The 26,665-nt window shown below is 41.9% G+C and overlaps 1 protein-coding gene across 4 annotated transcripts in view; it reads right to left on the bottom strand.

Annotated features, from left to right (window-relative positions):
- DOCK9 (dedicator of cytokinesis 9) overlaps positions 1-26,665 on the bottom strand; it is a 372,149-nt gene that overhangs the window by 152,329 nt on the left and 193,155 nt on the right. For all 4 annotated transcript variants that reach the window (XM_006831980.1, XM_006831978.1, XM_006831981.1 and 1 more), the window contains exons 3-7: positions 12,937-13,026; positions 8,087-8,169; positions 6,233-6,302; positions 4,057-4,152; positions 3,047-3,181 (exon numbers count right to left, since the gene is read on the bottom strand). In XM_006831980.1, the coding sequence (XP_006832043.1) occupies positions 3,047-3,181; positions 4,057-4,152; positions 6,233-6,302; positions 8,087-8,169; positions 12,937-13,026 (474 nt within the window). The remainder of the gene's footprint in view (positions 1-3,046; positions 3,182-4,056; positions 4,153-6,232; positions 6,303-8,086; positions 8,170-12,936; positions 13,027-26,665) is intronic.

Here is a 26,665-nt window from a genome sequence, read left to right as displayed (position 1 = left end):
TATTAGTACTACCTTTTAGCACTGTTTGACTGTGATGAACAGATAGTGAAATTTTAGGTAAACATAAAAAATACAGAAAATGAGTAGACAAAAATGAGGTCAAACCAGAGAGCTGTATCCCTAACTTTAGTTAAGTCAGGATGCTCCCACAAACCACCTTTCTGATGAGAAGTGCTGAGTTTCAGGCTAATGTCAACTAGCCAACACTGAGTTCTTTTCAGTGAAAATTCAGTGATAATGATGACTGCATCGTTTGTGGGGGAGTTGTTAAGGAGACTGTTCATTGACCAGACAGTGTCTTCTTTATGAGGGCCCCTAAGACAAAGGCCGGGACGATCTTCGTTCCAAATTACTTGGTCTGCTTCTGACTAATTGGATTGTTTCTAATCTGTGTACTGTGAACTGTGAGGCTGAACAAGCAAAGCCACATAGAGCCCGTTTGTGGGCTACCCACGCCATGTGTTGGAGTCCTGGTGTGGCGCTATGGGCTAATGTGTCAGATTGCAAAGCCATTTGAACTGCAAGGTTTGTGGTTCAAGCTCACCAGCTGCTCCTTGGAAATCTTACACAGGATCGCTATGGGTCGGAATCGACTCGACAGCGCTTAACAACAACAACATGCCGTGTGTTAGGCCTTTAAAGCATGTGGAGTTGTTTGTTGGAACTCAATTCCACGTTAATTTCCACATCTCTCAGCACCCTATTCTTCTTTTACTCCCAGTTTAAGTTTATGCCATTTTATAGCATAAGGACGCATGCCATGCTTTGTATACACTATTCAGGCATGCCTTGGAGAGATTGTGAGTTTGGTTCCAGACCACCGCAGTAAAGCAAGTATCACCATAAAGTGAGTCATGCAGTTTGTGGTTTCCCAGTGAATATCAAAACTACATTTACATAGCTATATTGAAGTCTATTAAGTATGCAATAACTTTATGGAAAAGTGAAATGCTGTGTGAATTACTAAAATTCGACACAGGACATTTTGTTGGAAAAATAGCATTAATGCACTTAGCTTGACTCAGGGATGCCACAAACCTTCAATTTGAAAAAAAAAAAATATATATATATATATATATATATACAGTACCTGCAAAATGCAATGAAATGTGTCTGTACATAAAGATAGATCATAAAATCTGCTTTGCTTTTTCAGACTCTCTGTATGGTACTAATGGTTAAGCGTTCAACAGTGAGCTCACAGGTTAGCAGTTCAAACACACCCAGAGGCTACTTGAAAGAAAGGCCTGGATATCTTATTCCTAAAGGTCACAGCCTTGAAACCCCCATGGGTCAGTTCTATTCTGCGCTTGTGAGGGTGTCAAGAATCAGAACAAACTCAATGGCAATGAACAACCACAAGCTATGAGGTTGTATAGATCCCTGTCAGTCACTGTCTTCAGTCTTCCTGGAAGATGGCAGGGGAGCAAATGGGGATTGAGAGAATGAATGAAGGAACATACATTCTAAAAGCTATGGAAAGACACATATCAGACTGGATAGCAACAGCTCTCTGAGAAAGGAAGAGATGCAGGGGATCAGAAGGGAGGAATGGATCAAGAGGGACTTTCACTTTATCTCATTTTTTTTTTTCACAAAAGGATATACTCCAATATTGTTGTTGTTGTTAAGTGTCGATGAGTCAGTTCCGCCTCATTATATATATACATACATATAAAAATCGTATATGGCACTGTGAGTTAATGCGTCAGACTGCAAAGCCATTTGAACTGCAAGGCTGGTGGTTCAAGCTCACCAGCTGCTCCTTGGAAACCCTATACAGGGTCGCTGTGGGTTGGAATCGACTCGACGGCAATTAACTACAACAACATATATATAAAACGTGTGTGTGTGTGTGTGTGTATATATATATATATATATATATATATACACACACACATTATATATATATAAACCTTTTATAGGGTTTCTGAGGAGTGGCTAGTGAGCTTGAATCGCCGACCTTGCAGACAAACTGACTGTGCAGTCCAGTGCATTAGTCCATAAGTACCACTTAGGTTTATAATAAAAATAAAATTTAAGAATAACTCTACAACATTAATACAAATTTCTAATATTGACCAAATGGTACCAGGTTTCAGCACGGTTTGAAGCACTTATACTACAATTTTGATCCTCTGTGACTCTGTAGGATCAGCACAGGACTGCTAACTGGAAGGCTGGACGTTCAAATCCACCAGCTGCTCCTCGGAAACCCTATAGAGGATCGCTAGGAGTCAGAACCAAGTCAACAGCACTTAACAACAACAACAAAAACCATATTCGGTCCTCGCATTATCCTGGTCCAGCAGATGAAGAAAGGGAGGCATAGAGAGGTTAAATAACATCTCTAAGATCTCACCAGTGTAAGAAGTGCTGGTGGTACTGTGGGGTAAGCACTGGTTTGCAGTTCAAACTAACCAGCTGCCCCACTGGAGTACGATGAGGCTGTCTGCTCCCAGGAAGACTCACAGTCTCAGAAACCCTAGACAGGAGTACATGTAAGTTGGAATCAACCCAACAGCACTGGGTTTAGGTTTTTGTTTGTTAAACAGCAGAGCAGGGATTTTAACTCGGACAGTTTGGTGCTGACTTTGAACCGCTACACACACTGTCACTGGAACACCTTATCTCGTGGCAGTCATGAAAGTTGTCACTTCTTATTGATAAGTGCTTATCAGATGCTAAGTGCTGCTCGAAATCTCCTGCATTAACGCATTCAATCCTCCCAAGTTCCCTGTGAAGGAAATATTATGACTGTCCCCATTTTGCAGAGGAAGATGTGAAAGGAGTCTATCCAAGGTCACACAACCCAAACGGGGCAGAGCTAGGTTTCGGCACAAGAATTCAGGCTGACCACAATGTAATGACGTCTGCCATCTTCTCAGCTGATGAACGCAAGGCTTTGCTCATTTTCAAGTTAGATACAGCATTCATCCCACAAACAGTCACATTTTTGGAAGTGTTTGTTTAAATCTGTATATTCTTACGTGGTTCTTTTATAGAAAAGAACACTTGACCATCACATAGCCGTTAGCATATTTACCTGAACAACGCCCATGCAGGAATCCAGAAATATCGAACCTTTTGGTTCCTTGGAGATCTTTTCATCTTTATAAAAATTCAAGTTATAGGATCCATCACCAAGTTGAATCAGGTGGAAAAACCGTCTTTTAAATGACTGAGAGAAAAAAATACACAAGCAGTCATTCTTTCAAAGTGGAAAGAATCACAATCCCTAATGAACATACACAACTAGCCACATATATGAAACCAATTTCCATTCTCTCCAAAGCAAGTCTCACTCTGGAAAAACCTCCAGGTCACTGGCTGCAGCAACTCTTCATCAACTCCAGCCACTCAGTGTATTACAGTGTGGTTCTGAGAAGGTGACTTACTTCATGTCCGTGGGTCATTTTTTATAATGAGATTTTACATAACCATCCAATTTGGGATGCAGCACAGAGGATGGAAACTTTTAAAACTCCCCAGGGTTTCTTGCTCACACAGAAGAGAAATGATTTTCTGCCTCGTGTCACTGAATGCTTTTCCAACCGGAGTATCATGCCGGTCAGTGTTTCCACTGATGGAATTTTCATCTCCCTTTCATTGCGTTTCTTCTCCTTATTAATACTGGCCTTACTCTGGTCTTACTTCTCTGCTGAGTAACTTTTCCACTACTCTCTCTTTTTTTGGTTTGTTTTTACTCTTTTCTTTGCAACCTTCTTGAACTTTAACTCATTTTCCTCAATTCTCAAAAATTCTTAGTTTTTGTCTCTGGGTGATGTTTTGTGAGGCAGTCAGTATTGTTCTTGTAAAGAGTAAAGCCTGAGGCAGTGACTGCGTGTTCACATCAGTCAGATGACAGTGTCTCTGTGCTGGAGGTAAGATAGTAATGAGGAGGGAGTGGAAGGGTCTGTACCCATGGCGGTGCTGTGACCAGGGGACACTTACTAACCAGGCAATGTCATGGTTAAGAGCACACCCATTCGTCATGAACATTGGTCTCAATTTGGCCTGCAGCCAAAATGGTTTCACACTCAGGTGTTTCCTTACCCTCATGGTGACGCTGATTGCGCTGTTCATGTTGCCTTTGTACAGCCAACCGTGCTTGGTGATCCCACCTTTCTGAGAACCCAGGGAGGCAGCATCCTAGGAGAGAAGGACAACACCCCCACCTTAAATCTCATAACCTTCTGCTATATGCTGAGCTTCATCAATGAAACAAGCAGTTCGATTTTGTCCTTTGACTTGTGGAACCCCCGATAGCTATGAGTCACTTAAACATCCATCTAGAAGTACAACAGAAGAGCCAGTCTCCTTTGTGAAACCCTCCTCCAGAGAAAGGCAAAGTCAGCTACAGTCCAAATGTGCAAATGTTTAATGACCTACAGAAAGCACACACCGTACTGGATCACTCAAATTGTAAGGTCTCGACTAGTTTCAGAAAAATGTTTTCAAATTACACTCTAGCCCTAGAGCTGGAGGACAAAAGCACAATTCCTGGAAAGCTTCCCAAATGGGAGTTCAGGGAAAGGTGAATAAAGAAAGGAAGGAAATACAGAAAGTAGAGATAAAACGATGTGGCAAAGTGGGAGAAGACAGACAAGACTGCAAACAAAGATAGAGGAAAGAAGGGAAAGTGAAGGCTAAAAAAGGTGAGAGAAGAGACATGTTTCCTTCACATTCTGACCGTAAGGTGTAAGAGCTAGACTTGAAGGGGTTGCAACTACAACTATGCTAGGCATACGTTTGTGTATCAAATAAACCCAAAGCCAGGTGAAATGTATACACACACAAATCGTCTTGTCATATCCACTATACCTTAATTCGACATCTTCCATACACATGTTACCATCATTTCCAGAGACTTCTTTGCCCCCTTTCAGGTTGTACCCGGTTCAACAGATGCCAATGGAAGAATGAGCTACAATATTAGGTGACAGAGCTCAGACCTCCTAAGACTGGCCTCTAATCATCATTCTTTGTGGAATCAGACAATTTCAGCAAGGCCCATCCTAGGCTTTGTTTTGCATCTTCCTCAATATCAGTTCTGGTGTGGCGCTGCGGGTTAATGCACCAGACTGCAAAGCTGTTTGAACTACAAGATTGGTGGTTCAAACTCACCAGCTACTCCTCGGAAACCCTATACAGGGTCGCTCTGGGTCGGAATCGACTCGATGGCACTTTAACAACAACAGTATCAATACTGGTAGCTCTAGTGGTATTGTTACTGTCACTATTGGCAAAAGTAGAAATACCGCGCCTCTCTAGGATTCTAAGTCTATTGTGTACCTTTAGCTGCATTCTTTCCATTGGTCTTTCTGTTACTAATGACTGTCACCAGGTTCATTCATTTTGAAGATCACTTAATCTTCTCTGAATTATTTTATCTAAGCTAATTTGCTACCAAAGACACTGTTAAAGTTCAGGAGTATCTGGTGCTACGGCTCAGCCAACAGTGAAAAAGAATATGGCAGGTGGGGTATTCAATACTGAGAAAGAGAATGAGAAATGCACCAATGGGGAGCACTGACTCTTTATTAGATTCCCCTTCTCAATGGGCATGCTCACCTTGACGCTCCATCTAGAGCTTCTCTGGCCATAATCCTATGACCAGTAACAGGAGCCCTGGTGGCACAGTGGTGGAGCACTTGACTGCTAACCCAAAGGTCGGCAGTTTGAACCCAGAGCTACTCCATGGGAGAAAGATGGAACAAGCAGTGTGCTTCTACAATGAGCAAAAGCCTTCAAACCCTGTGGGACATTTCTACTCTGTCAGTTGGAATTTACTTATCAATAGGTTTGAGCTAGAAGGAATGGGCTTATTATAACCAAAGTTCCTGGGCACTGCAGATCTTACTCAAAGCAACTACGGAAAAAATAACCATTGAAATTTTACTGTCTGTCTGTGTCAAGGTATCCTGTTGGAAAAAACAAAAACAGAAGCAACCTCAATTTATGGTCGAAGTAATCTTGATATATTTTAACAATGTAGTCAGATCTGATCCAAGTCTTTGAAAATGTTCTTAGAACAAATAAACAGGCCCCAAAAAACATGAGATGCTAAGTAGTCAAGTTGAAACAGAGATCTTATTTCAATCAAACAACATGTTTTTCAAAATTCTTCCCATTTCAAGAAATATCCCAGCTCCTGTTTCAGCTAAAGGTTACCATTTTGTCAAGAAAATCCAAGGTGAACAGATTAAACAACAGCAAACAATCACTCTACCTCATCTTTGTCGACTTCCTCATCAACTTCATAAACGTGAACTGGAAGCTTATCCAACTTCACCACTTTGCTTTAAAAAGGAGAGAGAAAGCATGTATTACACTTACTGACACATGGAAGATACTTTGCATTTCTTCATTCATCTGAGGAATCAGCATCTAAATGATCCGAAGGTGGCCCACTCAGATAAACAACAAAAACACTCTACATCACTGCTTCCCAAAACAGGTGGCCCAAGAAACTTGAATTGGAGAGCTCTGAAAAGCTATGTGGGAATGAGAGCATAGCTTCTTGGGAGTTAAGCATGGGAATGTGGGCTAGTTTTTATTTAAAACAATAAAGACTTTGTAGAGTAACTTTTAATCTGAGGTTTATGAGATTTAAAAAAAAAAAGGAAACGGGGATCGCTACACTGAAAGTGATTGGGAACCAGTCTCAATGGACATGGCATTAACAACAATAACACAACCACAGCAGTCAAATGCCTGTCAGCGTTTGTTAAACTGTTACTATGTGTGACGTTCTCTTATGTGTGTAACTTACATGGGCTACCTTACTTGATCCTTTAGAAGGCAGGGACCTACTAAGACCATTTAATAGATGAAGAAACAGGCATACAGAGATCAAAGAGAACAGAAATTTTACAGAATCTATGTTGTTAAGTGTTGTTACAATCCTCTCTCTCTCTCGGTTTCTCATCACAGTTGGAAACTCTTACTCACTGTATCTTAGCATGTAGATTACCTTTCAGTCATGAGAAATGCACAAACAAGATGGTCCATGAAAATGGACGAATCCAATCAAATGGGAAGAATTTTTAAATCCCAAAATGAACACTGAGTACGTACGTATAGGACTAGAGCACAATCTCATCTGGAGAAGATCATGATAGGAAGAAGTTTTTTTCTGCTGAGGTTTAAAAAGAAGACACTTGGGAACTTGGCTGAATATCCTTTAAGGAGTGGCTGAACCACACAAATAGGAAAAATAAACAGCTGGATCTACTGAGAATAACATAAAAGCTTCGCCCAAGTCATAGATGCAAATACACTAGATGGTTTTCAAATAAAATTTTCTTTAACAGTGATACCTACTTTTATTATTTTTTTTAAACACAACCCACCGTTATATGCTTTCAACTTTCATAATCAGCTATACTTAAATTTGCCAACTTCATCATTGAAAGATGCAGTTTTTTTTTTTAAACAGGTATCTTCTCCAAGCAAGACTTACCTTGCTTCACTTTAATTACCACTAACCAATCTAAATTAATTAATACTTTAAAAGGGGCAAACAAATTCATCAAGGGAAATGCTTGCTCCTTGATTTACTTCTTTTGTTTGCTATTTCTCCCTGAGGAAATTCCACCTATTTATATTTTACCAGTTGTTGTTGTTGTTGTTTAGTGCCATCGTGTCGGTTCTGACCCATATCGACACTGCATAGGATTTCTGCAGAGCAACTGGTGAGCTTGAACTACTGACCTTGTGGTTCAAAGTGACTTTGCGCCACACCAGGATCCCATTTTATCAGTGGGCATAATGAAGCCATCCATGTATTTGTCTCCACCTACCAATGCTAGAGGAGTCCTGGTGTGGTGTAGTGGGTTAATGCGCTGGACTGCGAAGTAATTTGAACCGCAAGGTCAGAGGTTCAAGCTCGCCAGCTGCTCTTCAAAAACCCTATACAGGTTCACTACAGGTTGGAACTGACTCAATGGCCGGTGGCAGAGTACAAGGCTTGAATGCTATCATCAATGGCCCTATAAACAGTAACTATACCATATATACACAACTCTAGAAATACTTTCTCCATGTGTGTACGTCCATGCTGTATAGTCTAACATTTACTCACTTTGGAAGCTGCCGAAACTCTCCTGAGTAATCTTCATATTTATAATTCACAAGATGCCAATCAGAGTTATAGGTTTTGATGCACTATTGGGGTGGTAGGAGATAAAAACAAACAACACAACAAAGTATTAGTGAGAAACAAATACAATGACTGATACAGTGCCTGCAACAATGGATTCCAATATGGCGACAGGCATTGTGAATGATGCAGGACCCCCCAGCAGTTTCGCTCTGTTGTATACTGCTGTTGTTTTAATGCCGTAGAGTCGGTTCCAACTCACAGATATTGGTGGATTTGTACCGCTGACCTTGCAGTTCAAATCAACATTGTAGTCCTGTACTTGTCCAAGGACTCCATAGTACGTATGGTTGTTATAAGTTGGAATCGACTTGACAACACTTAACAAGTAGATGGAAAAAGAGAGGGAAATGCAGTACGGAGAATATTTAACTGCCTATGTGAGGATTTCTGGATAATAGCTGAAGTTTGTGGAGGCACACCCATACAAACATAAAAAAAAAAAGCTCTTCCTTATCCATGCACGACATTTCAACATCAGAGACCCTGTGATGCTTTGATGCACTGAAATAACATTACCCTTGGGAGAGGGAATGCTTTCTCTGAGGGCAGATTTTACAGGAAGACAGACTTTGCCTTACCTTGCTTGCACTTATACTATACCTGACTTAGAAGGATTTTGTCTTTACGAAATTATAAGGCCTCACAAGAACATCAAAATCAGTGGAAAGTCTGGAGCTACAGACACTTCATGAGATTTATTAATATTACAGAAGTGACTTGGTTGCATAGTGGGTTAAGCATTGGTCTGATAACTGAAAGGTCAGTGGTTCAAACCCACCAGCTGCCTGCTGCTTAGGAGAATGAGGAAGCAGTCTGCTGCAGTAAAGATTTGCAGCCTTGGCAGCCCTATGGAGCAGTGCACTCAGTTTTCTAGGGTCATTTTGAGTAGGCAGTAGGTTATTACTACAACCGGCTCTGTTGGTCAATATCACAAAATTCAGTTTTCATTCAATTTTCTGTCAATTTTTCCCTTACCTTATCTATTCTTAAGATACACTAGTAAACAGCAGGTCAAGGTTTGCCAAGAATTCTATTAATGACACAGACTACATTTAAACTACCTCAATCCACGAGGAGTCCTGGTGTGTTCTGTAGGATAAGCACTGGACTACTAACTGCAAGGTTGGTGATTTCAACCCACCAGTCACTGTTGAGAAACACTATATCGAGTCCTCATGAGTCAGAACTAACTTGACGGTACTTCACAACAATACCCGACGGCTTCAATGAGCTAGTAGAGTGCCTTTCACTTGTCTCCACATGAGGGTTCTTCAAGTAGTGTAGTCTTAAGATGGTATGGAAGGCTGCATTCACCAGACCTTCAGATGCAAATGCGTCAAAATCAATAGATGAGTTTGACTTAGGTTCATATCAGCTTAGTTTAAATGATTTCCTATACAGTCCGTTCTTAATGATCTACCCAAATTCAGACTTCAGTGTGACACACACACACACACACAGAGTAAGTTAATACATAGTTAGATACATGCACTCGTGCCTTAGTGTTGCTAAGTGTCGTGGAGCTGGTTTTGTCCCATAGTGACCCTGTATAGGGTTTCTGAGGAGCAGCTCACCTTGTGGTTCACAGTCCAGTACTGGTCCTACAGCACACATCAGGAGTCCACTTATGCTTTATCTAGTTTATCTGATTTGGGCTGTAGTTAACATCATAAGTAAATTCTCTGCTTTCTTCACTTCACTGTCTATATTGCCAACCATTGTGTCTAGTTCACAGTCTGGACCTAAAGGCCTTCTGAAGCAAGCTTTCACCCTCAAGCTCATGAAACTAAACACAGCAGCCCAGCATGGGCTTGCTTTGTGCCAGGCTCCAGGCTTATCTGCAAACTAAAGGTAGTCTATGTTTTTCAAATTATTATTATCGTTTATGATTACATTCACAGAAGTCGACTAAATAGCAGAGAAAGGTTAATTAAAATAAGAACAAGGTCAGACTTTTCCATGTCTTTCCTATGCTGTTACAAATACTGAGAATAATATTTTCTGTTTGTAAATGCTGTTCTGATGTTTCAAAGCTTTTTACATACAGAGCATCAGATACCCACACTTACATTTCAGAAGCAGTATGCTTTCAGAATTCTCCATGTTTTTAGATTGCCTACAACTGCCTCTAGGTCCAGAGGCACAGCTAGGGGGAGGTCTGACTGTGTATATGTCTTGTGGATCTATTCCTATTCTCCTTAATCCTAGGCCAATTCCGAGTCCAAGGTGGCTTTTCATCAAGCACAATGGCTTCTTTCTATGGTGTGACAAGTTACAAACTCTCCTGTAGGACATGAAACCCTCTCTGCATGATAAGATGTACCTGTCCCATTAAAACAAATATAATTTTGTGTATCATAAATGCAGTTATGACTGGAACAAGTGAATGCCCAGGTTTTTAGTATTACAGACAAAAGAGGTAAGAAAAATAGCTATAATGTTTCAAAAATGAAAAGTCATTAAGAAACTCATAATAAAAAGCTAAAAATGTTAAAAAGTCATTGAATTGGCAAAAAATAAGGAACCACAAATAACAGAAGTAGCCAGGTAGAGTGCCCAGAGATTTCTTCATCCCACAAGCCATTGTTGATCAGGGCTAGGCCTCCACAAAGGAGTCAAGGGGAACGAATTCCTTACTCTGGGGAGTGATAGAACGTTCTAGCAGACTCTAAACTCAATCAAAATCAGTATTCAAAGAGACAGGGGCCTGATGGATTGATTTCAGAATTAACCTTTCAAACCATGAAGCTCAATAATATTATGCAGTTACAGTGAAAGGTTTTTGATTGTTTTCTTTTTTTAAAGCCATTAGGTCATTCTTCTCGGGACCAGAGGATGGAAAGGAAGTGCTGCTCTACTCCACCCAAGTGGAAGGAGTCCCGAGAGACTTCAGTTGTTAGGTTGGCTCCAGATGCACTGGAGGAATTCAGTTATTGCCCAACCTACAGTGATTACAGAACTTAACATAGATCAGCCTTCAAAACTCCTATTTTCCAATCCAGCAAGAAACCCAAGTTAGGAATTAATAATTTTGCCGCATATTTTTAAATGGGTCAACAATTTTTTTTTTTCTTTTTCCTATAAAAGGCCAGATAGTAAAAATATACAGCTTTGGAGGCCGTATGACCTCCAGGTGAAAAACAAAACAAAACAACTTAGACAATAAGTAAATGAATGGCCTTGAGGTGTCATAATAAAGCTTTATTTTCTAAAATGTAAAACACAAATAACAAAACTGCAGGCCAGACTTTGCCCAGGGGACAAAATGTGTCCACCTTCTGTTTAAAAATAAACATTTATGACTACACAAACCATTCTGGCCATATTTTTCTGGAATTAGTTTTACTAACATTTGTTGTTGTTAAGTGCCACCAAGTTGGTTCTGACTCATAGCGACCCTGTCTAGGGTTTCTGAGGAGCCACCTACCTTTTGGTTCAGACTGACCTTCTGGTCTAGTGCATTGTCCGGCAGTGCCACACCAGGACTCCTTTACTAACACAATGTTGGTAAGTGCTGTCAAGTCAGTTAAGGCCAACAGCAACCCTGTATAGGGTCATCCAAGGAACGGCTGGTGAGCTTGAACCACCAACCTTGCAGTTCAAACAGACCTTGCCTTCCAGCACATTAACCCAAAGCACCACACTGGTGACATTCAAATCTGCCAGCTTCTTCTTGTAACAAACAACAGCGGCATAGTGGTGGTAGTGTTGGTTATGTGCCGTGAAGTCGGTTCCGACTCATGGGGACCCTGTACAGGGTTTCTGAGGCTGTAAATCTTTACGGGAGCAGAAAGCCTCATCTTTCTCCTGCGGAACAGGTAGTTTCGAACTGCTGACCTTGAGGTTAGCAGCCCAACTCGTAACCACTACGCTACCAGAGCTCCCTGTGAGTGACATAGTAAAAGATAGAAAATTACCTTTTGAGAAGGATGAAAGAACACACTTGCAAAGCGTTATGGGTGTATTGAACATTTTAAATGTCTCAATGGAAATGAAATGTTGTTTTAATTGGTCTTCAGTTATAAAGGCATAGCTTTATTCTAGTGAGTACATTTACTGACAGGCATATTTATCACCTAAATCTCAACTAGAAAAATGGGGCTAAAAATCCATTATAGTTCAAGGAAGCAGCACTTCAATAAATGAAATGAAAGCTCCTAATTAGAGCGTGCAACCTAAAAATACCTGGAAGCAAAAAACAGATCCATTATGTAAAAAAGAACAAGCAATTTCAATGCAGTCATTTCTATTTCTTCCTTAACAAGATAGGTATTATTTGTATGTTCGAGTTAGAGTAAGAATAATCAAATACACACTGAACAGGGACAGTCAGATTCTGTGGATTATCTTAAATATCGTAAATAGTAGTCTTAAGATAAATAACTATAGAATGAGTAAATTATTATGAATAAATATGAATGAATCTACAAATGCATATGTTGGGTCCCCATTAAGAACAGTCTCAAGAGCAATGACAAAACTCAGCACAGAGATTAACATTGTATTCATTTACAAGGTACCCTTTATTTTACACCAAGGAGATACATTTGGTAGAATTCATGTTTGGGAGTCAGAAATGATCCCTGCTGACATTTCTGTGCAAGTTTCAAACTCCAAAAAAACTCATGTCGTTCTCATATTTACATTTCCATCCTAAAGATGTCATTACCTTTGAAACTTTCCTGAAGATCTTCAAAATGTACACAACAGGGGATACAGAAAAAATGGCCTGACTGTGACTTATAGGTTAGCGTAGGGGGAAAAATTACCTCGGTAACAAATAAGCTCTGCGCTTCCTGTTCTGCATTGGCAGGAACTGTGGAGCAGATGTATCGACCCTGTCGTCTCAGAATGGCAGTCTGTGAACACAAGGACAAGGGAGGCACCAGGTTAAGTGAAGATCAAAAGGAGGCAGCCTTCGGGGGGCGGCAGGACCAGCATCAATACCAACTGGGGCGGCTTCAGTCTCACCCGGCAGACTCCTTTTGGCATCCTAAAGTTCAACAGCCTTGTAGGGTTATGAGCTCCACTCCCCTCAGCATCAAACGCACAATGATCCATTGAGGGAATTTTCCCTGCTCCCTTAGGGCAGGGAGAGAGACCCCTTTCATAGTCCCAAACTGTCCTCTCTTCCCCTAGCTTGATCCGGTCCCACTATATCACCGTTTACTTGTCTTTATTGCTTTTTACACCCAATTTTCTTCATGGCCACATCCCTAGTGCAGCAGATCCTCAGTAAACTGTTTCTTGAACGAATCAGTGAATTATAAATTTGTGAACGTTGTCTCCTCTGCTATGAACATTCAATAGGTTTTGCTGCATGTGGCTAAAATGTTTATTTTTAATAATGAAATGACTCCTGACTTTAGGCAGAAAGCACATACATCCCTTGTGTGGTCCAAATGGTTAAGCACTCGACTACTAGTGGAATGGTTGGTGGTTTGAACACACCCCAGAGGTGCCTCAGAAGACAGCCCTGGTGATCTGCTTCTGAAAGGGAACACCCTGAAACCCCCCTGTGAAGCAGTTCTACTCTGCACACATGCAGTTGACATGAGTCAGAAGCAACTTGAAAGCAACTACCAACAACAACAAGGCGCTCTGGTAGCGTAGTGGTTATGAATTGGGCTATGAACCTCAGGGTCAGCAGTTCGAAACTACTAGCTGTTCCGCGGAAGAAAGATGAGGCTTTCTGCTCCCGTAAAGATTTGCAGCCTCGGAAACCCTGCATAGGGTCGCTATGAGTCGGAACCGACTCCATGGCACAAAACAACCACCACCACCACCACCAACAGCATCTCTATGAGGAAACTGGGCCTCAGACTTCAGAAAGGTTGTTGTTGTTGTTGTTAAGTGCCGTCGAGTAGGTTCCGACCCATAGCGACCCTGTACAGGGTTTCCGAGGGTGTAAATCTTTACGGGAGTAGAAAGCCTCATCTTTCTCCCGCAGAGCGGCTGGTAGTTTCGAACCACTTGACCTTAAGGTTCACAGCTCGATTCGTAACCACTACGCTACCAGGTTTTTTCCCTCTCCCATGGACTGCAATCCTTGGGTACAAGACCAGATGACAGTCATTAAAACAGCACACACAAAAACATTTTGCTAACAGAGCCCATCCTGTTGGCTCTTCGTGGCTACTTAACTAAGTTGGGATCTCACACCATCTGTTAAGGTGGTTTCCCTTCCAGCCTGCATTGGAGGAAGCTTTGAGTCAGTTCTGTGATCCCTGCCCCTCTCACACAGGAAGAACGTCATGGCTAGTATGTTGTGTAAGACTATTTCATTTCCTGTCCATTTTTTTCTCTCTGTCGTGTCTGCCTCATGTATGTTTACTTTTATCTTACTGTATGTATGTTTGAAAGTAATCTTAAACTCTATTTTTAGAATGTTGTTTCTGTTGTAAAGTGCCATCGACTTGGTTCCAACCCATAGTGACCCTCTAGAGAGTTTCCATGGAGTGACTGGTGAGCTTGAACCACAAACCTTGCAGTTCAAACTGACTTTGCAGTCTAGCGCATTAACCCACAGCGCCACACCAGGACTCCATTTTTAGAATAAGATTCCCTTATTCTAAAGGATAGAGAAAAATATCAAAAGCATCATGGACTTCCCGAAGAACCAATAAATCTGTGTCCGAAGAAGTACAATCAGATGGACGGATCCAATGGATTCAAATGTTAACAACAATTGTGAGGCTGTCTCAGAACCGGGCAGTGCTTCATTCTGTTGTGCATAGGGTCACTGTGAGTTGGAACCAACTCAACAACAACAACAAATGCTAAAGGAAGGTCAAAAACAAAGCAAACAACTTTATTCTGCAGCAAAATCCTTTGCCAGTGAATTATTCGTCCATTCAGCCTCCAGGGGAACTACCTCTCAAGATACTTGGGTCTTGGTTTCTTTGTTAATATTGTAAACAGGCCAAAAGACCAGCTCCTGTCAAGTGGATCCCAACTCATGAAGACCCCAGGTGTGTCGGAGTAGAAACACTCCACGAGGTTTTCAGCGGCTGAGTTTTGGGAATTAGACTGTCAGACCTTTCCTTTGAGGCTCCTTGAGACAGACGTGAACCTCCATCCTTATGGTTAGCAGGGGAGCACATTAACCATTTGTATTGTGCAAGGACTCTATCACTAACAAAAGGTGACACCTTTTGTTACACCCCTGTTCTCCTGAAATGCCCAGAGATAAGCAGCCACATGCCCTGAACAAAGGCCCAGTCTATTTAAAAGTTATAAAGCAGCGCCCCCATTAACGAGCAAGTGTTTAAGGTATGCATTCTATCCTGTCAGGCACTGTGTGTCCTTATCATGGTTTATTTGCAACTTTAAAAGTTTTTGAAACTAATTACTGTACCAGTAAAACGCTCTTTAAAAGCCTCAAGTCAAGAAGTAGGGATTCAAGGGTCCTTTCCAGTCCATTTCCCAGAGCAGCACTATAAAGAAAGAACATGGATCACAAAATCTTCGCAGTGGGGTTAGCAACTCAAAGAGCCTTAATCATGTGACACTTTTCCAAACAGCCTTCTAAGGTGTGAAAACTCATAGGAAATGGATCTTTTTAATTCTCATGAATCAAAGTGACATTATGTTCTCACTTTATAGAGAAAACAGTTTTCATCTTTGAAGAGAGACTTGCATGTTAACAGACCAGAGAGCATACATATTGCTTCTCATCTTAATTTAGGCTTAACATTGATCAGTCCTAATGAATGCAGTCCTGGTGTGGCGCTGTGGGTAAATGCGTCAGACTGCAAAGTCATTTGAACTACAAGGTCAGCGGTTCAAGCTCACCAGTGCTCCTTGGAAACCCAATGGGTCAGAATTCTACTTGATGGCACTTAACAACAACAACAACAACGAATTCATGGAGTCCTGGTGTGGCGCTGCAGGATAATGTACTGGACCACAAGGTTGGTTTGAACCATAAGGTCCACTGAATTGGAATTGACTTGATGGCACATAACAACAACACTGAATTCCTAACCTCGGTTTGGCAAAGCAAAGTCCTCTCTGACCAGACAGAGTCCTCGCGTAAAGATTTCCTTTCAAATAAGCAATACATTTCTTTAAAACCAGCCATTTAGACCAAATGAGCTTCTTTAATGCATATCTAGCTTACATATTATTTACATAAATGGGTATTTCTTAAACTACATAGTATCAATTCTTTTAGATAATCTCCAAAAATGGTTGTGATCCCTTCTAGTATATGCACGCTGCTCCTTATACCAAAAGACACAGCCTACTCCTCCCTAAGTCTAGGCTGGCTTTGACCAACAAGGTAAGGTGGAAGCCATCCTCTGCCACCTCAAATCTGGTCTTTTTAAAGAGTACTGGCAGGTTCAAAGTCCTCCCTCTTGGAAAGCAATCACTAAGTAAGAATTGCTAGTCCTCTGAGACCGCCAGGTTGTGAGGAATTCCAAGCTATCCATAAGGAGAAGCCCTACATATATAGAGAGACAAAGATGGCAGGCCACTCCTCCCTGCTGAGGAGCCTCAATGTGAGTGAGAAGCCCTCATGGTCATTCCAGCTTCTGCAGAGGCCAAGTGAAGCAAAGTCACTCAGCTCAGTCTTGGCCAGATTTCAGAATTGTGAAAAATAACAAGTTATTGTGTTAAATCATTAAGCTTTGGGTGGTTTGTGACTCAGCAAGAGAGAAATGAAACAAGATTGTAAGAGACAAAGGACAGCTCCAAGTTAGAAGTGCTGAAGAAACTGCCATTTTCATGAAAATGGATTTCAAATGCTAACCAAATGCAGAGTTAGGACAGAAGTATTGGGGAATATGCTAAGCTGCAGTCTGGTACTTACAACCACCCTTCTCCTCAGTCAGTGCCTTGTTGTTGTTGTTGTTGTTAAGTACTATGGAGTCGGTTCTGATGACTGATAGTGACCCTGTATAGGGTTTCCAAGGAGTGACTGGTGAGCTTGAACAGCCAACCTTGCGGTTCAAGCCTACATTGCAGTCCAGCACATTAACCCGCAGCGCCACACCAGTCAGTGTAAGAGGAAAACTCGGTTCAATCTGAACAGTGGATGGCAGTGACTTCTCCAACTGAAACACATGCTATTTATCATGTACGGATTCAGTATAGATACCACTCCATCCATCCATCCATCCATCCTTCCATCCATCCATCCTTCCATCCATCCATCCATCCATCCCTTTACTGAGTCCCTAGTTTCTATCAGATGCTGAATTTGCAGTTTAATAAAATGTAGTTGATGTTCTAGGTAGCATTTACAGTCTGGCAAAAAAGAAAGATGAAGAAATAAATGATTACAATGTAGCAAGTGCTAAAGAAGTAATAAGTAAAGGATGGTCTGAGAGGAGAGTAGGGGAGTCTATGTCTAACTGGGAGGTGAAGCATGCATTCAGGAAAACATGCTCCAGCTAAACTAGAAAGGATGAATACAAGTTGTATTCTGTACAAGAGAAACCTGGATATAAGCTTACTCTTGGAAAACTAAAAGGGCTAAATGAAGAAATTATAAGATTGATGCTGTTAAGTATCGTCAAATCGGTTCTGACTGAAGGTTTGATTCCAATCAATGGACCTCATGCGCAGTCAGTACTGTCTGACCCTGGAGAGTGCGTGTTGTTCTGATGCTGAACGTCCACTTTCAGTGGAGCGTGCAGACTAAGTCATACTAGGAGATCTCCTTGTGAAAATTAGCCAGTAAAAACCCTGTGGATCACCACAGTCTTGGCTGCAAAGGGCAACACGGATGGCTCATTTCATCTCTCTGAGCACAGGGTTGCCATGTGTCAAGGGCCAATTAAAATTCAAGGGAAGCTAATACGATAGGAAAACAATACGATGGGAGAAAATACACAGCCAATGAATGCATTCTGATTGGCTCACTAATTGGAGTTCTCAGAGCACATTAATAAAATAGTGTTCTGATGTGTTGTCTTGGGAGATTGACTGCCATAAATCAGATGCCCTGAGCCTGAAAGACTCATCATGCTGAGCAAATCCAGTCTCTGGACTTGAAAATGAGATCTAAGCACGGAGCTCGGTGACTTTTATAAACCTCATTCCCTTGCCCTCTCACCATCCCAAACTCTTCCCCCTCCACATACAATAGGAGGTCTCATCTAAAAGCTCATCAGCCTTCTCCTTTGACTCCCTCACCCAAAGACATTGTTTCAGATACATGTTCTTCTAGTTCCACTACCAGACTGTGAGTTCCTTTGAGGGCAGGAGACATATATATCTATTTGTGTCTCTGCTCTAAGTACTCAATAAATGTTTCAAGACTGAATGAATCAAGCAGGGGAAATAGAAAACGGAATCTATCACCTACCATCATTACTCGCCTGTAAGTTTTTTTGTCTTTTCTATTATTAGAAAAAATTCTTGAGTCTATTAAGGAAAATGACAAAGAAAGACTACAGCATAAGTAAAAGTTCTATTTTAATTTCTCCATAAATTTGATGTATTAAAATTCACATTCTACTAATAGTCTACTTCATGCCAAACCTTAAATTTCTGCAGTTCTGTTTATTTGGCTAATAATAGAGTCTGAATCAATACCAAGAGATTTATCCTCAATGAACACTAAAGCTCTTCTCAACAAAGAGCTTTAGGAAAAAAAAAAAAAAAGGTTTTGTTTTTGTTTTCTAGTTTTCTATCTACTAAAAGTCATATTCCTTAGTTTTCAACTTGTCTAGACGGATCTGGTGAAAAGAGATGGGGATAAGATACTTATGTTTCAATAGTGAGTAACTGTCATCATGACTAATTGCGACTGCCACAACTGTGAAGGTACAAGTATTGTAACAAAAAAGGAGGGAATAGTTAATCATACAGTCCAGGAACAGAGGACCCTAAGGACCATCAAGGGAGAAGAGCACAAGCAAATATGGGACCCTAACCAGAGAAGTAGCTACATCAGAGATGGAGGCAGAGGTGATGATATGGAGAGAGAGAGCAGCTGAGGACTCCAGACTCATGGAAAGAGAAAGACTGAGTGCTGGTGGCCAGGAGGCAGGCTTACAGAATATGCTCTTTGGTTGTTTAAATGATTATATATTCTTGAGTTCTTTTTGTGTACATCTCCCACCCCCCCCCAAAAAAAAACACCAGAGGGAATACAAGCAAACACTGTTGAATGATGATGCATGTTCACCCATGTAAATCATCACTCAATTCACAATAAAAAACTTAAAAAAATAAAAAGTCATATTCCTGCTAAAAAAAGGGCCTGTATCCACTTTATAGCATTAACATCCAAGTGGACATTCAAAGAACTAGTCTTCTATCTGTAATCAATTGTGTCCATTCTATAAAGAAAACAGTACATTTGAAAGGGTGAGGGGGAAAATTTCACACTATGAAGTGTGATACGGATCTGAACATCAAATCTAAACACAGCTAACATCTCAGACAATCACTGGGATAGATACCCCACAACACAAAATACAAATTAGAAATAAAAGCCCTTGAGTTTATGGGCAAACAATTTGCAACTGGTTAAGTTAGAACTGCCAACCATTAGTATAGCAGGGCATTTTAAATAGCTAATTTGTGGCATGTGAATTTCACCTCACTATAAATAATTTTTAAAACAGCAACAACAACACACACCCTCTTGTAGCTACTACATTAGCGTCTAAATTAATTTTGGTCAGTATAATTATTTAGTTAAGCTAAATCCTAGTGGTCTCTGACACAACAGAAATTCTTCATTACCTTGCACTTTGCAGTCATGAGTGTTGGATCAGAAATTCCACAAAAATTAGAGAAGAATAATTCAAAAGGAAAATGTACAGCTGCTAGAGGAAGAGACAAGGGCGAAGACTGCTCCCAAAGGGCTTATATAATGCACACACCTGGGTCAACTTCATGGGACTTCAAAAAAAATTTAGTGGAATGAGTTGAAGAAGTGCCGATTTTACCAGAGATTCAAATACAAGGTGTAAAATTCACAGTGGTCTCCAAAAGTACTTCAGAAAAATAAATTTCAAACTTATGATTTTTATTTGAAAACTTTTTTATTCTCTTAGATAAAGAACTCCCACTAAAATGTGGGACTACTTTAATGACTCAGCCATATCGGTTGTTGTTGTTAAGTGCCATTGAGTCGGTTCCAACTCATAGCGACACTGTATAAGGTTTTGGAGGAGTAGCTGGTGAGTCTGAACTGCTGACCTTGTGGTTCAAACAGACCTTGTCAAGGGTCCTGTGCTTATCCTACAGTGTTACTCCTGGACTCCGCACACAGAAAACAACAAAATGTGGGATGTTTGGTAGGGGGTTTGGAGAAGACCGGACAAGTCACCTACAGGAAATGAACCCAGTTTATCATATGGACTCCGGGACTTCTCTGTATTTCTTGCCCCTCCTCTTAATAAAGTCCATAGATGGCACAATGGTTTGCACTTAATTACTAACCCAAATGTTAGCAATTCAAATCCACCCAACATCATCATGGAAGAAAAGCCCAGGGAGCCTCTTATACAAAGATCGCTGTTGCTGGTAAGTATTGTCAAGTCGGTTCTGACTCATAGCACCTCTGTATAAGGTTTCCAAGGAGTGACTGGTGGGTTTGAACCACTGACCTTGTGGTTAGTAGTCCAGTACTTACCCTACAGAGTCACACCAGGACTCTGTTGTAAATATTACAGCCGAGAAAACCCTGTGGTGGTAGTTCTTTTCTGTAACGCAGAGCCACCAGGAATGAGAACGGACTTCATAGAAATAGGTTTGGGCTTTCTTTTATCAGTCACTGCTCTCCCCCAATGACCTCCTGGGACCTGCCTTCTTCAGGTTAAACTAGAAATCCCTCTCTACTAACTCAATTCCTGACCCCAGCCTGTAACTTCCTTTCATCAGGGTGACCAACACACGATGCCTTGACCCCACCAGAGCTGAGGAAACTGAGATGTTCAAACCATGCTTCAAACCACAGGACTTGTCTAGCAAATCACTGACTTAAGCTTCCTAAGGAAGTCCTGCTGTGGCACTGTAGGGTAACCCAGGACTATAAGGTCAGCGGTTCAAACTCACCAGCCGCTCCTCAGACACCCTATACTAAGGTGCTATGAGTCGGAACCAACTTGTCTGCACTTAACATCAACAAGAAAGAATTTGGGAAATGGTATTAGAGTTTTGAATGAGGAGCCAGGAAGTGCGAGTTCTCACGTGACCTACGTCTCTATAATTAGCTGTATGATCTTGGGGAACATTGGAACTTTCCACATCCACAAAACAGAAAGTTTTATAGACTCTCTACATTTCCTTTATGGTTTTTCTACAGTTGTGTGATCCTGGAATCCCAACTCTATCTCCCTCAAATCATTATCTGAGTGTTATTAATTGCTTAGTGAGCAACAAACAAAACAAAACAAACAAAAACAAAGGTGACCAAGAATTTTTTCTTTTTTTAAAGAAAGAAATACTTTACTTGCTTTGATTTAAAGTCATATTCCTCCCTCCCCATGCATTTTTGCTTTCTTTGGAAATAGCTGGATGAAAAGGAGAAAGACTCACTATGTAGATTTAATTAAGCATGTTGTTGTTAAGCACCGTCAAGTCAGTTCCCATTCATAGCGACCCTTCATAGGGTTTCCAAGGAGCCACTGATGAGTTTGAGCCACCAACGTTTCAATTAGCAGTTCAGTGCTTATCCTACAGCATTACACCAAGACTTGAGTATTAACAAAGCCATACTACTGTGTTTTCATTTCTTTATTTTTCTAACCCACTCAACCCATATGGCAACAAGATTTTTCAGTAATCACTTTGCAGTGTGCATTAAACTATAACACAACCACCCTCTAATTCCTGGTGGAAAGTATGCATACACACTGTGTGTAGAAAATATTGGATTTCATAGGATTTTAATGAAAAGACTTGAAACAAAAGTCCCACCCTTCCCCTGGGACCAACCCAACAATGAGCTAGAGACAATATCCCAGAGAAATGGGTGGGCTGTAACCTGAGACAGCTGTGGGTCTGTGAGTTCAGGACTTTTCTCCCCATCTCTGTTTAAATAAGCCGAGTTGGGCGTGTCCTCCCTCAGACAGAGCAAAAAATGTCACCAACAGGAAGAAATGGGGAACTTGTGGAGGAATCTCCTCCTCAGGGCTTCTCACCAGAACAGCTCTGAGTGAAGGCTCTGAGTGTAGGCTCTGAGTGAAGGCTCTGAGTGAAGGCTCTGAGTGTAGGCTCTGAGTGAAGGCTCTGAGTGTAGGCTTTTCTGCAGCATGATTGCCGAAATGGAAGGAGTTAAAGGGAGAGAATCTTCTCTGAGATGGGACAATCAGATAGAGTTGAAGATGGCTGGAAGCGAGAAAGAAGACTGGAGTTTGGACTCTGACAACTTTTGGGAGCTGAGAACCCCATCAGGTCTCAGAAAGGAGCCCACCAGGCCTCAGAGGCCAACTCCTCAGGCCAACACATGGACTAGTTTTGTTTAGCAATCCAACTCCACCCCTGTTCGTAATTTCATATCGTTTCCCTGTGCTTTGGTTTGTTTTAATTTCCTTAGTGAAACAGTTCTTTCAGACTTCTGAGGGCTTGATCCATGTCAGAGAAATAGTACTTTTATCTGCAAAGTTTTGGAGATGAGAGGTGGCAGAGATGAGAGAGAGACATTCAGGGAAGAGAGAGAGAGAAGTGGACCAGCCAAAAGGGAAAGCCCAGGGGGTCTGAGTGAGATAGAACTCTTTAGACCAGCTTCCCTGGGGCCCGGCCCATCTGCCTCACTAAATGAGTAAGCTTTTGGTTGAAGTTTTATTGTGCTCAGCTGGGCCAAATGGATACCGCGTTCAGTCCAATGTTCTAAAGTTATCTCAGATTTTCAATTACTCTGTCAGATCTATGGCTCCCAACAGCTGCCTTTTTCCCTCTGTAGGCCTGGGCCAAACCACATGGTGCTTCACAGGTCTGTGGACTTACGCCCCTTGGATACCTGCTGCAATCATCATTTGCTGTACCTTAAGTGTTTTCTAAGCAGTGTAATATAAAACACAGTTATTAGACAACTTGGACAACTTTGCTCCACAGCAGTAAAGGAATTTTTCCAAGTACCTGAGAAGCACATGTGTTTCAGAGAATGTGACTTGCTTTTAGAGGATTCAGTACCAAGAGAGGAGGCTGGAAATGAAAATTCTCACAGGGCGTTTCCCACAAATCACCACACACTTCATGCTTTGGCAGTGGCCCCATTGTGCTGTTGTTTTTCTCGTTATTAAGGACCGTAGAGTCGGTTCCGACTCATGGCGACTCTGCACAGGGTTTCTGAGACTGTAAATATTTAGGGGAGCAGAAAGCCTCATCTTTCTCCCACAGAACAGCTGGTAGTTTCGAACTGCTGACCTTGAGGTTAGCAGCCCAACTCCGACTTGTAACCACTAACATCAGATAATTCCAGTTTCAGAGAAGCAATTTCCTACACAGTCGCCACAAGCTGGAATTGACTTGAGGGCAATACGTTTGGGGTTTTTTGAGCAGGTTGCCCCCACCCCCACTTTCCTGAGGATTCTCAGCATTTAATGAAAAAAGGAACAAGGCACAAGGCAAGACAAGGGTCTGAGAGAAGGAATTCCTTTTATGCTTCTGGAGGGATTTATTGAAAAGAAGACAAGAAAAAACTCCCAAGGAATGAATGAAAATCATATTAGAAAGGCTGAACCTTGATTTGAGCAGAGAAATGTATTTTTCTAATGTGTGTTCTGTGAGTCCTGGTGTGGCGCTGTAGGAGAAGCATAGAACTGCTAACCACAAGGTCAGCAGTTCAAACCCATATAACCGCTCCTCAGAAACACTATACAGGGTCACTATGAGTTGGCTCCGACTCTAAGGCACTTAACAAACAACAACACAACAAATTCTCATAACAAAAGTTCTACAAACCTTCAAGTCCTGGTGTGATGCAATAGGATGACACTGGACCGCTAACCACAAGGTCGGCAGTTCGAACTCATAAGCCTCTCCTTGGAAACTCTATCCAGGGTCACTATGAGTCAGAACTGAGTCGAGGGCACTTAACACCACTTTATCCCTCATTGGAGGGATCTCTTGACCTCTCCAACAGCTCCTGGTCGCTGGCTTCTGCAGTCCCCCGTGTTCCATTGTGGCTATTTTTCTCTGTCACTCACCTGTGACTTTCCCCTTGTCCACCCCCAATTTAGGGCAATCTTGTATGAACCAAAGGTGCAGCGTCCTGATTGGCATGCACCCTCCACACCTGCTCTGTGATTCCTGAAGGAGTCTCTACCCAGCTGCCAGTCATCCACCTCTGACAGCCACCATTCTTGCAACGACTCCTCAGTACCACCAGAATAAAATACAAACCTCGCAGCCTGACCTTTCGTGAACAACACTGTCTGCTTTTCTAGAACCTTCAAGGAGCTCTGATAGTATAGTGTTTACAAGTCGGGCTGCTAACCTCAAAGTCAGCAGTTTGAAACTACCAGCCATTCCGGGGCGGGGGTGGGGGAGAAGATGAGGCGTTCTGCTCCCGTAAAGATTTACAGCCTCGGAAACCCTGTGCATGGTCACTATGAGTCGGAACCGACTCCACGGCACATCACCATCAACCAACCATCTGCTCCTCTGGAGCACTTCTGAGTCCCAAACACACCTGCTCCTTCTTGCCTGGCCATGCTACTAAAATTTCTCACAAGCATTTCCTCCCAGAAGAGACCACGGGTTGGTCCCCCAATACCAAATGTTAACACGTGGCACAAGATAAATGTTTGCTGAGTGAATGGGCAGTAGGGATTTGAAAACAGTGGTCCTTCCTAGTTAGTAATGAGATCATCGGGTTTCCAAAGGAGCCAACATCTCAGCAACTGGGGAGACACCAGATGTCACCACCAACTAACCTGTTCCCTAAGGTGTCAGAGACTTGAAGTGTCCTCAAACTGTTATTCACAGCTACCTCCTTAAAGGAGCCCTGGTGGCGCAGTGGGTTAAGGGTTGGGCTGCTAAGCACACAGTCAATCATGTGAACATTCTAGCCACTCTGCAGGAGAAAGCTGGGGCTGTTCCCATACGGACTGACGGTATTAAAACACCTATGGAACAATCCCACTCTGTCCTATGGTCACTAGGAGGCAGGACAAATGTGACAGACCTGGGTTGGGTTGGGTTGGGTTTGACCCTGTCAAACTCTCGAATTTCCGATGTGGGCTAATGAGTCAGACTGCAAAGTCATTTGAACTGAAAGGTCAGTGGTTCAAGCTCACCAGCTGCTCCTTGGAAACCCTATACAGGGTCGCTATGGGTCAGAATCGACTCGACGGCACTTAACAACAACAACAGCTCAAGGTCGGTTTGAACCGCAAAGTTGGTGGTTCAAATTCACTAACTGCTCTTCAGAAAACCTATAGAGGGTTGTTATTAGTTGGAACCGATGGTATTTAGGAACAACAAATTCAAATACAGTAAACTGTAACTAAAAATGTTCACAACACTTAATGACTTGCCTTCATCAATTAAGTTCATTTTCAAGGAGAGTTTTTGTTTTGTTTTATAAAGAAGCTTGTTTTTAATCACTTCATGTCCCCATGCACAAGTAAGGACAATGAAGTGTTCAGTAAATACACGTGGACTTGTGGTCATTCAGAGGCCAAGCAGCAGGTCCAGTTCCTGACGAGAAAGTGGCTCAGCCTGCTCCACATCATCCTAACTTTGTTGCTAAAAACTGCCATTTCCCCCAAAATAAAACGATGTTACCTAGGAGAGAGGAATAGATTCCCTACTCACTTAGCTATGGCCAGCCAACTGATGGATGGCAGCCAAGAGTTTCCATGAATGAGGGTATTGCTTCCCACTCTCACAAGTCTAGGAGAACCCAAATTAGAAGGCTAATGGTGACCTTGAATTACTGATTGTTTAAAAAATGAGTTTTAGCTGTAAAAGACTAAGAAAAAGAAATTATACTAAAAGGGGGTAGGGAGAAGTCTTTGTTGGTTGTTGGGAAGTTGGTGATGGGTTGGGGGAAGGGGGGAGGGCGGAGTGCAGGGTGGGGATTGGACACAGGAGAGCTTGGGTGCGAGGGAGGGGGGCAATATACAGGGAGGGAGAGGGAAGTGGAGAAACGGGGCAGATGGGAGAACAATTGGGCATGTTCGAAAGGGCTAAATGGGACAGAGATAAAGGACGATATATGCACAGCCTTGGAACTGCAGGGCTCTGAGATATAGGGATTGAGTCATGGTTGGAATGGGGGGGGGGATCATGTTAAGATGCTTGACTGTATTTTTGTGTTTGTCTGTTTGTTTTAATCTTGGTTTCCCTTGCATTATAATATAGAGTAGACACTGGAGAGGGAGAGAAAGGAATAGTCAGAAACACCACACTAGAAGGCTTATAAAGTCCATCTTCTGCCTATGACTGATTGGAATACCTAAATTGGGGCTACAGCGTACCCAGTGAATGAGGCTTCTTGCGGAGCCTTTGCAATACATAAAACTATAGGTAGAAACCGGAACCACATCCAGATCTCCAGAGATGAGAAATCTCCACTTGAAAGGA

Source organism: Chrysochloris asiatica, unplaced genomic scaffold, assembly GCF_000296735.1.
Source record: "Chrysochloris asiatica unplaced genomic scaffold, ChrAsi1.0 scaffold00005, whole genome shotgun sequence".
NCBI lineage: Eukaryota > Metazoa > Chordata > Mammalia > Afrosoricida > Chrysochloridae > Chrysochloris > Chrysochloris asiatica.
Note: the sequence above shows the minus strand (reverse complement) of the source record. Positions and strands in the feature narration are given on the sequence as shown.